This window comes from Gavialis gangeticus, unplaced genomic scaffold, assembly GCF_001723915.1.
Source record: "Gavialis gangeticus isolate Ggan-Ray unplaced genomic scaffold, GavGan_comp1, whole genome shotgun sequence".
In the NCBI taxonomy this organism is placed as follows: Eukaryota; Metazoa; Chordata; order Crocodylia; family Gavialidae; genus Gavialis; species Gavialis gangeticus.
Window position 1 is genome coordinate 162,143,983 of NW_017729032.1, and position 14,541 is coordinate 162,158,523.

At 39.9% G+C, this 14,541-nt stretch overlaps 1 protein-coding gene across 5 annotated transcripts in view; it reads right to left on the reverse strand.

The window, feature by feature from the left end:
- LOC109302672 (arylsulfatase D-like) overlaps positions 1 to 12,979 on the reverse strand; it is a 57,596-nt gene extending 44,617 nt beyond the window's left edge. For 2 of the 5 annotated variants that reach the window (XM_019524361.1, XM_019524357.1), the window contains exons 1-6: positions 12,577 to 12,804; positions 10,299 to 10,325; positions 8,821 to 8,881; positions 6,005 to 6,154; positions 4,559 to 4,680; positions 1,792 to 1,914 (exon numbers count right to left, since the gene is read on the reverse strand). In XM_019524361.1, the coding sequence (XP_019379906.1) occupies positions 1,792 to 1,914; positions 4,559 to 4,680; positions 6,005 to 6,154; positions 8,821 to 8,843 (418 nt within the window). In that variant the 5' untranslated portion in view covers positions 8,844 to 8,881; positions 10,299 to 10,325; positions 12,577 to 12,804. Of the gene's footprint in view, positions 1 to 1,791; positions 1,915 to 4,558; positions 4,681 to 6,004; positions 6,155 to 8,820; positions 8,882 to 10,298; positions 10,326 to 12,576; positions 12,805 to 12,832 lie in introns of those variants that run through there. The other 3 variants (XM_019524359.1, XM_019524358.1, XM_019524362.1) reach the window with 3 other exon arrangements.
- Between the last annotated feature and the right edge of the window lie 1,562 nt (positions 12,980 to 14,541).

Here is a 14,541-nt window from a genome sequence, read left to right on the forward strand (position 1 = left end):
TCCCCCCAGCCCTGCCTGTGCCCCTCACTCCCAATCCACAGCCCCCTTCTGCCCCCAGTCCTGCCAGTGCCTCTCATACCCAACCTGCCAACCTTTGCCCCTCCAGCCCTGCTACCCATGTAGCTCACATGCGTGCTCTCTCTGTCTCTGTCTCTTACCTGCAAGCAGCTGCCAGGGCCTATGCACAGAGCACATGATCCGCCAAAAGCCAGTCACCTTCCCCCACTACTACCAGCCCCAAGCAGCCAAACTGCAAGTGCCAGGGAAAAGTGGAGGAAGAGCAAAATCCCAGACATTTGCTTGCATTTTAAAAACCCACTCAGATGGAGGACAAGGGATCAAAAAAAAGGACATGTTTGGGAAAACTCGGGCATATGGTAACCCTAATCATGACCGAAAGGACGAAAATTGTTTCCGTAACAACATTGTGTGACTATGTTGTGGTATTATTAGATACCTATAAATAAAATTAACATCTTCCTTCATCCTGTAGTATAAGATGTACTATGTGAATGTATCAAAAAATTGTGCATGTGTATAATATGATACGTTCTAACTTCTGAATATCCTAAAGTGAGGTCTGGGGGAAAGTGCCTCCATCTAGTATACATCTTCCATTATAGAAATGTTCAAATGAACTTTTAACCTTGTAGAGAGACAGGCTTACAAGGCCAGAGTCTTCCCAATGTAAACAAGGAAGCACCGACTTAAGTGCTTTGACTATAGTCACACAAACAAGGCATTTAAAACCTATCACCATATAGAACAGCACTGAATGTCAAGAGTCGAAATTTAATTGATAACATCTGAGACCATCTTAGTTAAACAGTTCTTAAGTATTTATCATAAATTCTGCATTTAGCTGGGGAGGGAGTCTTCATCATCAACACCTTTTATTAAATTATACATAATTAAGTTGTAAATGGATGTATGTTGCTAATAAGTGTGTGTGTGTGTGTGCGCGTGTGTGTGTGTGTGTGACTGTAAACCTGCGGGAAGAGGAGAATCATGGACCTGAGCTGTTGGAAAAATTGAACAAAAGCTTAGAGTTTTTGGGGTCCTGCTTACACCCATCCACGCAGGCGTGAGTATATTTTTGCATTTCTATTGCCTGATCTGAATGCTAGTTAAACTTATGTTTAACTTCTTAATAAAGCAATTGCCTTGAGAAAAGACAAGCATGCTCTTTTTTTTATTCCAGGGTCCTGTCTGACACCGTAAGCTTCCTTTGTCCCAATTTGTGGTAGAGGATGGGGCAAGGCATGACAAGCCCCTGGGCTAATGGGGGACACCAAGGAGTCAGGCAGAGAACAGGTGCACAAAGGGCACTATATTTGAAGAGCCAAACCCCTGATGGTATGCAATAGCCCAGCTCCATTGATTTTAATGTCTGCTACATCATGGTGCTAACAAAGGACCTGACATGCAGTGTCTAAAAGCTGAACATGCACATGCAAAATGTTTCTTTGTGTATAATCTATTTTGAGAATCCTGGTATTATAGGAGGCTGGTACGATCCATGTAATGATATAGGCAGTTAGATTTTTAATCCCTACTTGTAGCTTGTTTTGATACAGTTCTAACTAAAGGCCAAGCATGTTATTTATTTTCCCCAGCTGACTGAATCTCTCTCTGCATAGAATACTTTCTTTGGCTTAGAAGTGTTACTTACATGATATACCCATGAAAGGAAACATTACAGCTACAGATCAATCTCCAAGTAAATGAAACTCAAAAATAGGTGTTCAGGTGAAATTATTTTTATGCAGATGCTATTGAGCCTCTACATACCTATGAGTCCAGTGATATAGCCTTGCTTCTGCAATATCTTGGCAAATGTGGTTTCATTTGGAGGGAGGCCTCCTGAACCGGCATTCCACTGAATAACACGAAATTCGCTAGTGGAATCCATACCTAAAATATATGCATTTAAAACAGTACTAAAAAAGTAACAAGAATGCATGTATTCAACTCTAACCTTATAGTTAGGGCCATATTTATATTATAACACTTGAACTTCCTTATCTTCACTGTTGAAACTTGTCAGACTTGCTAACCCACCTGTTATGTTCTTCCACTGTGTTAACATTTTTTTAATAAGTGATTAATTTGCTGGTGTAACAGGGAGATGAGTTCATGTTGCAAAGAATGAAGAAAAAAGGCCTGGCCCCTTTAAGACAAGGATCTTTTGGCTCTGCAAGGGCCAGGTGTGGCTGAGCAGGCTACATGACTGGAAGGAGGGAGCGGCTGGGCTGGATAAAAGATAGCCAGCAGAGGGAGAGAAGTAGTAGACCCATGCTTGATAAGGAGCCCAGACTGTCCCTGCCTGAGAGAGAGAGAGAGAGACTGTACGGAAATAGTCCCAGGAGTGAGGGAAGTTTTTTTTTTAATGATTTTTCCTTTGGTTTCTGGTTTGTTAAATGGACCTATGGGGACAAATCATTAGGGCTGTGCAGAACAGCACCATTTACTTTTGACTTCCGTTCCACTGTTTTGATGGGACAGTGTTTCATTTTGAGTTTTGTTTCATTTTGAAACCACTGTTCCATTTGGGGAAGCATGAAACTTTCTATAACTTTGTCATTTCTTGCCTGATTCATATGAAACAGGCAGGGTAGCTCCTGCTGAGGCCATGAAACCTGCCAGGGTTCAAGGAGATAGGTGCAGCGGTGTCTGGGAAACCACTTGAGGCCGCTGACAAGCAAAACTCGTGACAGGGGTGACACTGCATGTGTGATAAGGCGCATCCTCACTGGCACTGGGGCCTCTACACAACATGGTAGTGTGGTCCAATGAGATCTCCTGCTCCCCTACAGCCTCAGGTTAGACCACCACTTTAAATGACAACAGGTAATAAAATAATGTAGTGAGCAGCACAGTAGCATCTCAGGCAGCCAAACTGTCATAGAGCTTTTCTTTCCTTTCCTGCAGGAACTTCTTCTCTAGCAGCTGCCAGAGAACTCTGTCTGCCAGCCCCAGCCTGGGGGCTTAGATGTGCCCAGGGCCCTGTGTCCTTCTGGTCAGATGCTAGGGGTGTTCGTCTAAGGATATGGCACTGGCAGACAAGGTCCTTTGGGTCAATCCAATCTGGTATCTTTTAGCAGACCAACTGAATAGTTACAGAAATATATCTTAGCAAGCATTCAGGTTGAAAACACCTTCCCAGGTTATACCAAAGCTGGCCAATGGAAAAAAAATATTTATGTGCTTAGGCCTTGGCCCCTGTACATAAGCACTAGTTCCATGGAATTTTATTCACATTAAATTTTCTTCTATAATGTAACTATGAATAATCATCAGGGATTCTGGTTTTCTCTGACAAAAAAAATCCCCAATTTTTGGCTTGCTTTTTAAATCTGAAAATGGAGGGGGGGAGGGGAGGAGGGGGATGAGGAGTGTTAATCAGAGAAAACCAGGATAATTATTGCAGTGAAGTTGGAAGTTGTTTTTTTTTTTACCAAAGTAAAATGCCAAACTATTTTACTGAAGACTGTCAACCAAAGTGAATGTTTTGAGGTGAGAGAGCAAATATGTAAATACACAGGGAATGCAACTCAAATATCAATTTTCTGTAAGTCTGAAAAGAGACAATATTATAAAGGTTATTTATATTGTACAGTAGCATCCATGGTATGTGGGCACTGTGCCAAGACAAATGCACAAGTCTGTGTGCACATCTCCAAGTGATCTCAGTGGGAATTCTCAGGATAGAACTAGGCCAACACATCAGTTTCAAACCCTTGGGGTGTTCTGTATTGTTATAATTTACAATAGACTGACTAGAGAATTATGGATAGAAGCTTGTATAAATATTTAGTTTCCATTTCGTTTTATTCCAGGGACTGAGTTTGTTAGGATGGCTTTTTCTCAAGTGATGGAACCTAAGCAGATAATGTAAATGTCAACTGATTATTTTGTGTAATGGGTGAATTCTAAGATACAGCTACAGAAAGCATTCTTGCCATTCTGTCTCCTAAGTGGAGGGAATAAATAAGTCCAAACATTTCTGAACATTCACTTACCCTCTGTTGACAGGTAAGTAATACTACCCCAGATATTTTTTAGTACCTCTCAGTAAAACACATTTAAGAAATCTTTTGCCATGTGTGTATTGTGCTATCAACTGTCTGTACTTCATGATGGTATTGTAACTACTTAAAATTAAGGACATCACTACTTAAATAATATAACAGAGCAGCATTATTCCATATTCTTTAGTGGAACAAAACATAAGTTGGGGGTGGGGGAAACATGTTGATAAGAATTACTACTGCTTTCCTACCCTGCTCTTCTCCTTATTGGTCAGCTATACCTCATAAATATCTAGGAAGCCCCAAAGTAGTATGGTCTATGTGGAGGGGTACTGGGAGTGACTAAATGGACTTAATATGGTTGCTGTTCTCATCTGTTTGTACTTCATAGCCTTTTTTTCCTATTATTAATATACAATTGTTGTCATGTAGAAAATGGGAAGAAGGGATTCTTGTAACAACATAAGGAAAATGTTTAACTACATTCCTTTGTTAAGAGAACACTATACTATTAAATAGATCCAGACCTGATCTGATGGGGTATCTGCCAGTCAAGAAGGCTGCTCTGCTTGGAGTGCAAAGTGGAGCCGCAGCAATGTGCTGAGTCAGTTTTATTCCTTCCTTTGCTAGACGGTCAATATTAGGGGTCCTAAAAAAAATCAGTTTGGATCACTGTATTTGAAGAAGGATAGAGAGAAACTAGAAAGAATTCAGAGGTAAGTGATGGAGATAAAAAGGGTAGAATGGAAACCACATGAGGAAAGACTGAAGGAACCATGTATATTTAACCTGGAGAAAGGGAGAATGAAAGGCTGCTTGCAGGTAGTAGAGGGGAGCTAATGAGGGACTCACCTGGTTGGAAGAGGACTGAGACCTGAGTTATATAAGCCCAGAGCCTGCATAACAGTGTTGCCAGGTATACAGTAATTATCATGTTTGTACAATAATTTCAATTCTTGTACAATGTACAACCAATAATAGTAAAAGTGTTCAAAATGTGCAATAGTTTTTGAGACAGCCAATTGGTTCTGCATATGTAAAACCCAAGTCACTCTCAGGGAGCCTTAACTGACTTTTAGGTTGACTGTCAGCACTTTCTTATGACCAGAGATCCTGGTTTTCTTTGATAAAAACAATCATTCCTCCCCCCCTCAACCACCCAATTTTCAGATTTAAAAAAAAGTAATCCAAACCCACATTTTTCCATGATTAAAATGAAACACCATTACATATCTGTACATTAGTGGAGTCCTGCATCCTAGTAAAAGGCTGAGACCCAAACCAGAAGGTTCAAGAACTCAGGGAAGGGCTGGGGTGGGTCAGAGGATCTGCAGCTCAGAGCTGGTTAAGCCAGACTAGAGAGCCCAGAGGAGAGGCTTTGTATGGGACCAGGGGTCCAAGATCCCAGAGGAGGGACTGCATAAGGAACCAGGGGGTCTGAGGGTCCAAGGGGGCCAAGTGTATAAAGAGTTAAAATCAAAGAGAAAGAACAGCTGTGAGGCTTGGGCATGATGTAGGGGAGGAAATAAAGCCATGCATTGAACACTTAAGGCTACAGGTGTTCTGGAGGGGCATAGATATGCATGGAGCCTTCAAAGCTGCAGGGGTCCTACAGTGGCACAGATCAGCTGAGAGTGTCTATTGAGCTTAAGGGTTGGATCAAAGTGGTTGGAGGTTCAGGAGAGACCCAGTGATATCAAAAGTGGACTATGGCTCACTCCAAGGCACATGGGCAACCTCTGTTATTCAACCTCTGGTAACAACAAGGCACGGCAGGCGAGCAATTAAGGGATGGTTGTAATAGAGATTGAGCTGGGCAAGAGTCACATGACCAGCAGGGGGATTCATGGCCTGGGGCATAAACCTGCCACAAGCTGAACACAGCACCCCTCTCAGTGGCTTCATTTAGGGCAGAACATGCCAATCTTAAATTAAAAGGTGAATTAATATGCTAGTTTACTCAAATTTGTTACCTTATGGTATCATTACCATAGCAGCCTATATCTCCAATACCAAGATCATCAGCCAGTATCAGCACTATGTTGGGCTTAAAGCTAACTGAAGCTTGTGATCCAGGGAGCCATAGGAACAGGCACAAAACCAGCTTGATGGCTACAGTGATCCTGAAATACAAAGAATAACAGTTCAGTATAGATGGACAGACATTTAAATATTTTAGTATCATCCACAGGGAACACATGAAGTGAAATCGAAGTGTCTCAAACCCAATGAAAAATTGAGAGCTAAAAATGTCATGAAGAGCTAGCAGCACAAAACAAAATCATTGTGTTGTAAGTAAACATATATAAGGATTGCCTGTGGCCATGTGGGAGCCTTCAGTGAAATTCAAACTGTTTTAATACCTGCTTTAATAATAAAACAACTTATTTTTTAAAATTATTTGAACAGTTAGAAGTGACAAATACTTCCACTATCCTCAACATACAAGTTTAGGTAAAGACAGCTGACGTGGTTGAATCTATCAGTTATACTGCAGATAGTTTTGTTCCATTTTCCCTTCATTTCTGTGCACCTAATACCTTCTAGCAACGAGAGAGCAGGAACCCATCTTAGGAAGAAACAGAAGTTTAGCAGAACTTAACTTGTAATAGTAGGTCAGTGGGCTATGCAGTTATTCCTGGTCTTAATTAGTGATTCTTTGTGGAAAAAAGCACAATCTTGAGCTATAACATTATGCTTTTATGTCTCCCAATTTGTTATAGAAACTACCTGTTGACTTTTGCATTTGGACCATAGTAACAATAGCTGACAATTTAAGTCCTTATAGAAGTAAATACATGACAAACAAAACAAAACACCAATCTGATTTAGCATAAATGTGTTCTTTGATATGAGCTGGTAAGTGTCAACACTGGTAAAGCAAATTATATTTTATGAAAGAAAATAGGGATTGGCAACCTACGGCCCATGGAGCCATTGTATCCAGCCCTTAGAACTGTAGCAAAGACAGTATTTGGTGGCATGGGGGCTCTGTCTGCACCATGCCAAAACTACATGGTGGAGGCTTTGGGGAAGAGGGAGCTCTTCCTATGCCACAAGGAGAAGTAGTGAAGGTGGCCTGGTCCTAGTGCAGACCTACCTCAGACCCAAGCTGGGTCATTCTGGCTCGCCACTGGAAAACGTTATTGACCCCTGCAATAAAACTTTTAAAAGAATTCCGCTTTAACTCTAAACATTGCATGTTAGAAATCTTCTGGGAAGTTTGGAAACAACCAGAAGATAAGTTGACAATCAGGGGCACCCTGGGAGCAGGGGTAGGGGCCAGGGCCAGAGACTGCCATGCTCCCCAGCCTGTGGGGGAAAGTCCAGCAAAACACCAAAGCTCCATCGTGCATTAAGTGCATGAGCGCCAGTGGGAAGCAGCAGCTGGGAACTTGTCCAACTGCTCTGTGGGGATAGTCGGGGTGAGGCAGCAGTGAGGATCCCCACTGACCCTCCTGCTCACTGCCCAGCTGGCCTGTCTTTCTCCCATCCCTATGCCTGCAAGGAGTCCAATGCTGCCCTCCCTCCTTCCCTCCCTCCCAAAGGTCAGGTCACAGGGCAGGCAGGTGGCTTGGGATGGGCTGCCGTGTTGCTCGTAGAGGATGCAGAGTGTGTGTGTGTGTGTGTGTGTGTGGTGTGTGTGTGTGTGTAAGAGTGTGTGTTGGGGAGGTGGGGCAGTGAATGGTGCTTTAGTCCTGCTGCCAAGAAGGGAAATTCCCCTGTCTCTGAGATACTGCCTGCAGTTTTGGACCCCAAATAAGGCTGCTGATAGAGAGAGGTCTCCATCTCTCCCAAGTGATGGCAGCTCCTGTGGATAAGTGTGAGCTCTTACAGAGGGTGATAAGATATAGATTTTTCTGTTTGTCTGTATGTCTGTCTGTCTAGAGAGATACATTATATATAGAAAGATTTTGTGTGTGTGTGTGTGTGTGTGTGTGTGGATGTGTATGCATACATGTATACATCTATGCAAATACCTATACAGAGAGAGATACAGGTATATAGAGAGGGACAGATGTGTGTATTCATGTATACAATATATCATTTTGGTTACATAATTATGTGATGGTAACATTAAAATATGGGTGCTTTAAAAGAGACAGCTGTATAGTACAGCACATGGAGTTTAGCACATGTTTAATGTTTCAGGAAAGGTAAAAAACAAAACAAAACATTGAGATGCATTGTGTAGTCCTACTGCTTTATTTTATTTGCAAGAATTACTAATGGTAATCTTAGACTTGTAGTCAAGGCTATAGGTGTGGCCTGTATTTTTCTTGTAGTAGTTTACCGTAGTGTAGGTACAATGTAGAATATATATTTGAAAAAAGAGTTAAAGAAGAGTCTACATGAGCACTAAACCTAAACATCTTTCCTTTTGTGTTATTATACATTTATGGTGATCTCATACACCTGAGTCATTTTCCCAAGGCAGTTGTTTTACTCAGTTTTGTGTGTGGCAAAACTGAGCAGTTAATTCTGACATTATGTGTTGTGCTTTATTTATTAATGCATCATGTAAACATTTAATGGGTCTATTTATTAATGCATTTTGATACATTCATGTTTATAATGGGGTATGAGGGGCCTCCAATTTTCTGTTTGCCCAGCGTCCCAATATAACTTAATCCACCACTGATTCCATCAGAGCTTGTTATTATTTTATACTCTTCCAATATTCTGTTATATTCATTATAACATTGTAGATTTTAGCATACCACTATTAAACTAACAACTCACAAGTGAAGATAAACAGTAATGAATCCCAGAAAATAATTTATCTTACCAGTAAAATGTTTGTTGCTGCATGATTGTGATCGACTAGCCTCTTTGTTGTGGTAAGGATTCTGTAAAACAACCAGAAACAGTAGCCTTAGTTTAAAATATAATTTTCAAGCGTTATAATAAAAATTGAATTATATAAAAAGATTAATGTTTTGATCCAAAGTCCAATGAATGGAATCAATTTAACTGATTTCTGTGGGCTTCAGATCAGATTCAAAATGAAGAAGAGCAATCACAATAAAAAAAATCAAAAAGGAATCAAGGTCTAAGAGCAGGTCACCATACTCTGGTATCACTGACAGTTCCTGTTCTTCTATTAGCTTTCACAGTAGTTTTCCTATTCTAAACAGTGAAGGTGGGATGTGTCCACCCCTCAGGAGTATTTACTTTTAGATAATAAAAAGTAAACAAGCAGATGGAGAAGGTAGAGAGAGTAACATTATGTTGTTGTACTGGGGCTTAGGTGAAAGAATTAGTTTGGTTGCAATTGTGTTTCTCTCTCTGTGCATGAGACAGTATCTGTAGACAAGGCTGCAGAAAACCAAGGACATAACCAGACCAAGAGCTGATAATATGCCCCTGAGGAAAAGCTAGGAGACCACTTTGGACAGAGAACTGTCTAAATAGGAACATGAAACGATGGGCAAAAATGCTGTATACTGTTGTTTGATTCCTATTGGGGACTGTATGTATCCTCTTTATACATTAAGCAGGATTGTACTAGACTTTGCCATTCATTTGTTTTCCTAAAGGGCATTACTCACATGACCACCCAAAGCTAGCTATCTGCTTGAGCTCAAAGAGAGAAACATAGGGCTGGGCAACATTTTTAAGGTGTAACTTTTTTTTTCCCTCCTGAAAAATGCCTACTCAGGCTGACCAACAAATTTTATACTACAATCTCTCAGGCAAAAAAGTCACATTCTTCATTTCAACATTTGTAAGCAAATCATTTTGAACTAATATTTCCCTTTAAAAATTAGCTACTTTTCAATTGTGCAAGGAAATGCATCCTACTAAAACAGAATGATTATTCACATTTTTCATTTCACTGGACAAAGTGAAAAACATATTTTGGGTCAAACCAAAATGACCCTTCCCCCTAAATATTTTGATTTGGTTAGCAAATGAAAGGATTGATTATTCATGTGTATCTAATAATTATTTTTTCTGGACCTGGTTCTTTGATTTATTTATTTTTAAGTCATTGAATCAGGTATGATGCAACTGTCATGCAAGTCCACAGTAACCAGAAACTACAGCTGGAATCAACTGGAATGGCACCTGGAATCAATAACATGCATGATATTCCATGAATATGATGAAAATTAAAATGTGACAAGCTTTCTTTGTCTCTGCACTAACTTTTAGACAGAAACTCCTTCTTCCTTTTCCGCTGCCTTTCAACCGTGTCCAACAGATATTTATATTTAGTTATGGGCAGTTTTCTTAACTAAGGAATCCTACAGATCTACTTACAGTTTCATCCTTGATAAGACTTACTCCCTGTAACAACAGAAACAATTGCTGTTCACTGTCATCTCCAAAATGCTATGTTTTTTTAACAGTTCAGGATGTCTTTAGAGACACTAAAAGTACTCTCTCATTCATGTTCACAGACCCTTTTGCTGATGTCATTTTTACAGAAACACTGACAATTTGACTCTCCTTGTACTTTGAATGAGTAGTCCGTGCATCTTTCTGATTTTGTATTTTGCTGTGCATTGTGTTGTTGTAACATACCTCTTATTTCCTGTTGGAAAAAATGTCAGATTTTCCTGACATTGTTTCTGGACCGTTCTTATCTGTGGATTTTACCTTTGTTCTTTTACATATTTTTATATGCCTGCTAAGTCAGAGTTATCACTCCTACTGCTTTCCAGTTGGCATGCATTTAAAACAAGAAGCTGTTGTTACAAAGGATGAAAAGAGAGACCAAAATGACCTTGGTTCACAGCTTTTGAATGGGCTTATCAAAGCTTATTCAATGATCACTAATACAGCTTTGAATATAGCCCAAATATCCCAGTACTGTGGGTTTTGTTTGTTTAATAATCTAACTGCCATGTTCTACAGTTTAGTTTAATACCTACATGAGCTGGAAATGCTTATAATACTCAATTCTGTGTAGATACTGGTAATAATTTCTCAATAACAAAGAAAGTCTAATTCACCAGGATTACAAACCTTTGCAGAAAAATTGCATTTTTTACAATTAGGGATTTAGAATGGATCTGATTCTGGTACCCCACAGCCTATACGCACAAGAAACTGACAGTAACTTTCCAAATGGTGTCAAAAAAGCAAATGTTTATTGGACCTTTACTGCCCCCAGTCAGTGTCTGTGCGGACCCAAATTTAGCTACACACCGTATGAGGAAGCGGAAAATTAGGCTAGATATCAGGAGGCGCTCCTTCACAGTCAGGGTGGCTAGGATCTGGAACCAACTTCCAAGTGAAGTGGTGCTTGCTCCTACCCTGGGGGTCTTTAAGAGGAGGCTAGACGATCACCTTGCTGAGGTCATTTGACCCCAGTACTCTTTCCTGCCATGGTGGGGGGTCGGACTCGATGATCTGCTCAGGTCCCTTCCCACCCTAGAAACTATGAAACTATAAAAGAATCCTGATTTTTTTCAGATCTCTCCTGTGGTGGAATTTTTCAGAGATTCTAGGTAATCCCACTATCCACAGAAGTTAGTGGGAGTTGCAGGGTCTCAGCATTGTTGAAAATCAGTTAAAATTATAATGCATTTGTCTGCTAGTCATTCCCAAGCTAACCAGCAACGTTACCTTTATTTGAAATACAAGAATGAACACCAGAAGTCTTTCCTGGAGATGCCTAAAACAGTATATTAACAAATACACTACTTTTATATAGGTTCACTCTCTTCAAATTCCTTCTCTAGTGTAGGTGGAAATAGCGTGTGGGAAGAGTATAGGCTCTGGTAATCCCTGTCTATCAAACCTAGTCAGTTAAAATGACTGCAAGTATTTACAGGTTAGGACACCTCACCCCACTGAACAAAACCCCCAAGGCCTTAATTTCTCATATACAACAGGTTTTTTATTATGATTAGTCATGATTAAACGAAAAAGTAAAATTTAAAATTTGGGGGTCAGACTAGATGATCTATTTAGGTCCCTTGTAACCCCTAACTACTATGAAACTCTCTTTTTTAACTGCAGTTCTTAAAGAAAAAAATCAGCAGTTTTATTAATCAAGATTGTTATTGTGTATAAACTTTTAACATCTCATTAACTAGATTACTTTTATACCAATAGCGTTGTTTAAATTCTCTCCACTTTGCCATTAAAATATTCCTAAATATCCAGCTTAAATCTTGCATCTCTCCCTAGGCAAAATCTGTGCCTTGTTAAATGCATTTTCCTTTCCATGCAAACAACATACCCGTAGCACCCAGCTGAACATAACTCCTGGAAATCTCTTATATGATAATGACTCTTTACTTCAATTTGTTAGAATAGCTGCTCTTAAAACATTCCTAATGGCAGACTGGGTGCATACAACACAAACCAGTTCTCATAGTTTCAAAGCAACCACAGCTGATTGATCCCACTTTACAAAACACAGGCATGTTCTTGAAATACTTGCAGATAGCAGCTGTCACTATAATAGCAAGCATCTTTTCAGAAGCTTTTTCCAATTATTTGTGTCCAGGGCAGTACAAGGCCTTTCCGCAAGCCTATTAAAAATTCCCTGTACATGTCCACGCATAAGAAGTAAGAAATACAGTACCTGGTAGTTTCCCGTTGCACTCTGGTAGTTTAGAATAGTAGGCAATCCATGCATTGGATGTGATCTCAATTTCAGAGCTGATTCCAAGTTTCTCTGTGAAAGGAGTCCTGCCACGGTACAGAGGCTATCATCAGTTTCCAGAGGCAGTATACACTATCTGCTCATGCGCAATGCTCAGAACCAAAAAGGATCAGAGGAAAGCTTAGCCTTGCCAGTACAACACAAGCAACTAAGTTAATGAAAGCTTACTACGTACCCTTGCTGTTAGATAGGTTTGTTATGCCAGCATTCCCTAAACTGCACCTCCCATTGATGTTTGCACAGACTTTAGCATTCAGACTCACATATGGTTCAGATCATTGAACAGTAGGTCTTTCATTAAAAGCGTAGTTAATATAATTTCTGCCTGTTCACTGGATTCCAGAAAATAGATTAAGAGTTCTCTGTCAGCTCTCAGCACATTCCAAGGAAACTATAATAATCCATTAACAAACAGTTCCTCAAAATCATTCATCATTTCAACCTGGAAACCAGGGGAAAAAAAGTGAGAAGTAACATTTACAAAGCCACAGTTCAATTTTTTTTCAGGAAGTGGGGGAAAACATCTCTGATAATGACTTCAGCATTTTGAGCATCTATATTAATGATTAAGGGCTTCAATACATATATATTTGTGTGTGTGTGTGTGTGTGTGTGTGTGTGTACACACACACACACACACACACATGCATATATGCAGATATACACAAATCCTTAGTCATCTTTCACTTTGTTTTAAAAATATATATTTAAAAATATATATTTATTGTATTTCAAGCTGGCTATTCTAACTGTAGCATGCCCCTAAGACCAGCAAGTTTATTTATCAGGAAGTAGTTTAGGATGATGTACTAAAACTTGTACTATACTTGTGTATTCCACCAAGGAGAAATACACAAGTGTAGCCCGTATTTGCAGGGAAGGCAAGAAGAGCAACCAAAATCAGCTTGACAACTGAAATCAAGAGCAATAACAAATCCTTCTTCAGGTATATAGGGAGCAGGAGGAAGACCAAGGGAAATGTGTGGCCTTTGCAGAATGGGATGGGGCAGCTGGTAACAGCCAGTCAGGAGAAAGCTGAACTCTTTAATGAGCACTTTGCGTTAGTGCTCCTGCATACAAATGGTGGTCACCCATCTGGTCAGATACTGGATGGATGCGGGGGAGAGTTGGCAAAGGTGTTTTAAGATTGGTGGTGCTCAGGAGAGGTCCCAGAAGACTGGAAAAGGGCTAACATGCTGCCAACCTTCAAAGTCTTCAAGAGGAGACTGGACAGACACTTTGCTGGGATCATTTGATCTTAGACGTGTTCCTGCCGGGGGGGGTGGGGGGAGGGGGGGACAGGGTTGGACTTGATGATCTTGTGAGGTCCCTTCCAGTCCTTAATTTCTATGATTTCCATTATTTTTTATGAAATAAACTAAAAAGGTTAATGCAAGTGACAAGTACATTTGTGTGCATTTTTTTTACTTCTTATACTCAAGTCTCCTATTAATGTGTTCTAAAATAATTTAATTCTATACACCTACAAGTCTACCAACCACTGCCATTATCCATCATGTTACACATACTAAATCATGCCTGTAGGCATAGACCTGTATTTTGATTTTTATTTTAAAAAATACTCTCAAGTCCTTTTGCCTTCAGATTGATTGACTAAGCCTGAACACAAGAAAAGGATAGGAAGGTAGAAAACCTTTAAAAACAAGCTTTACATTTTCTTTCTGGCCAGTTAATAATAATAACAAAACACTGTGTTCTTTCCTTCTAGAGCACAGATACAGCAAAACTCAAACCTCTGTAAAGGAAAAAATAAATGATTTAAGTTACTAATAATTACCATACACTCCATAGACAAGTTTCATAGTTTCATAGTTTCTAGGGTCAGAAGGGACCTGAGTAGATCATCTAGTCAGACCCCCTGCC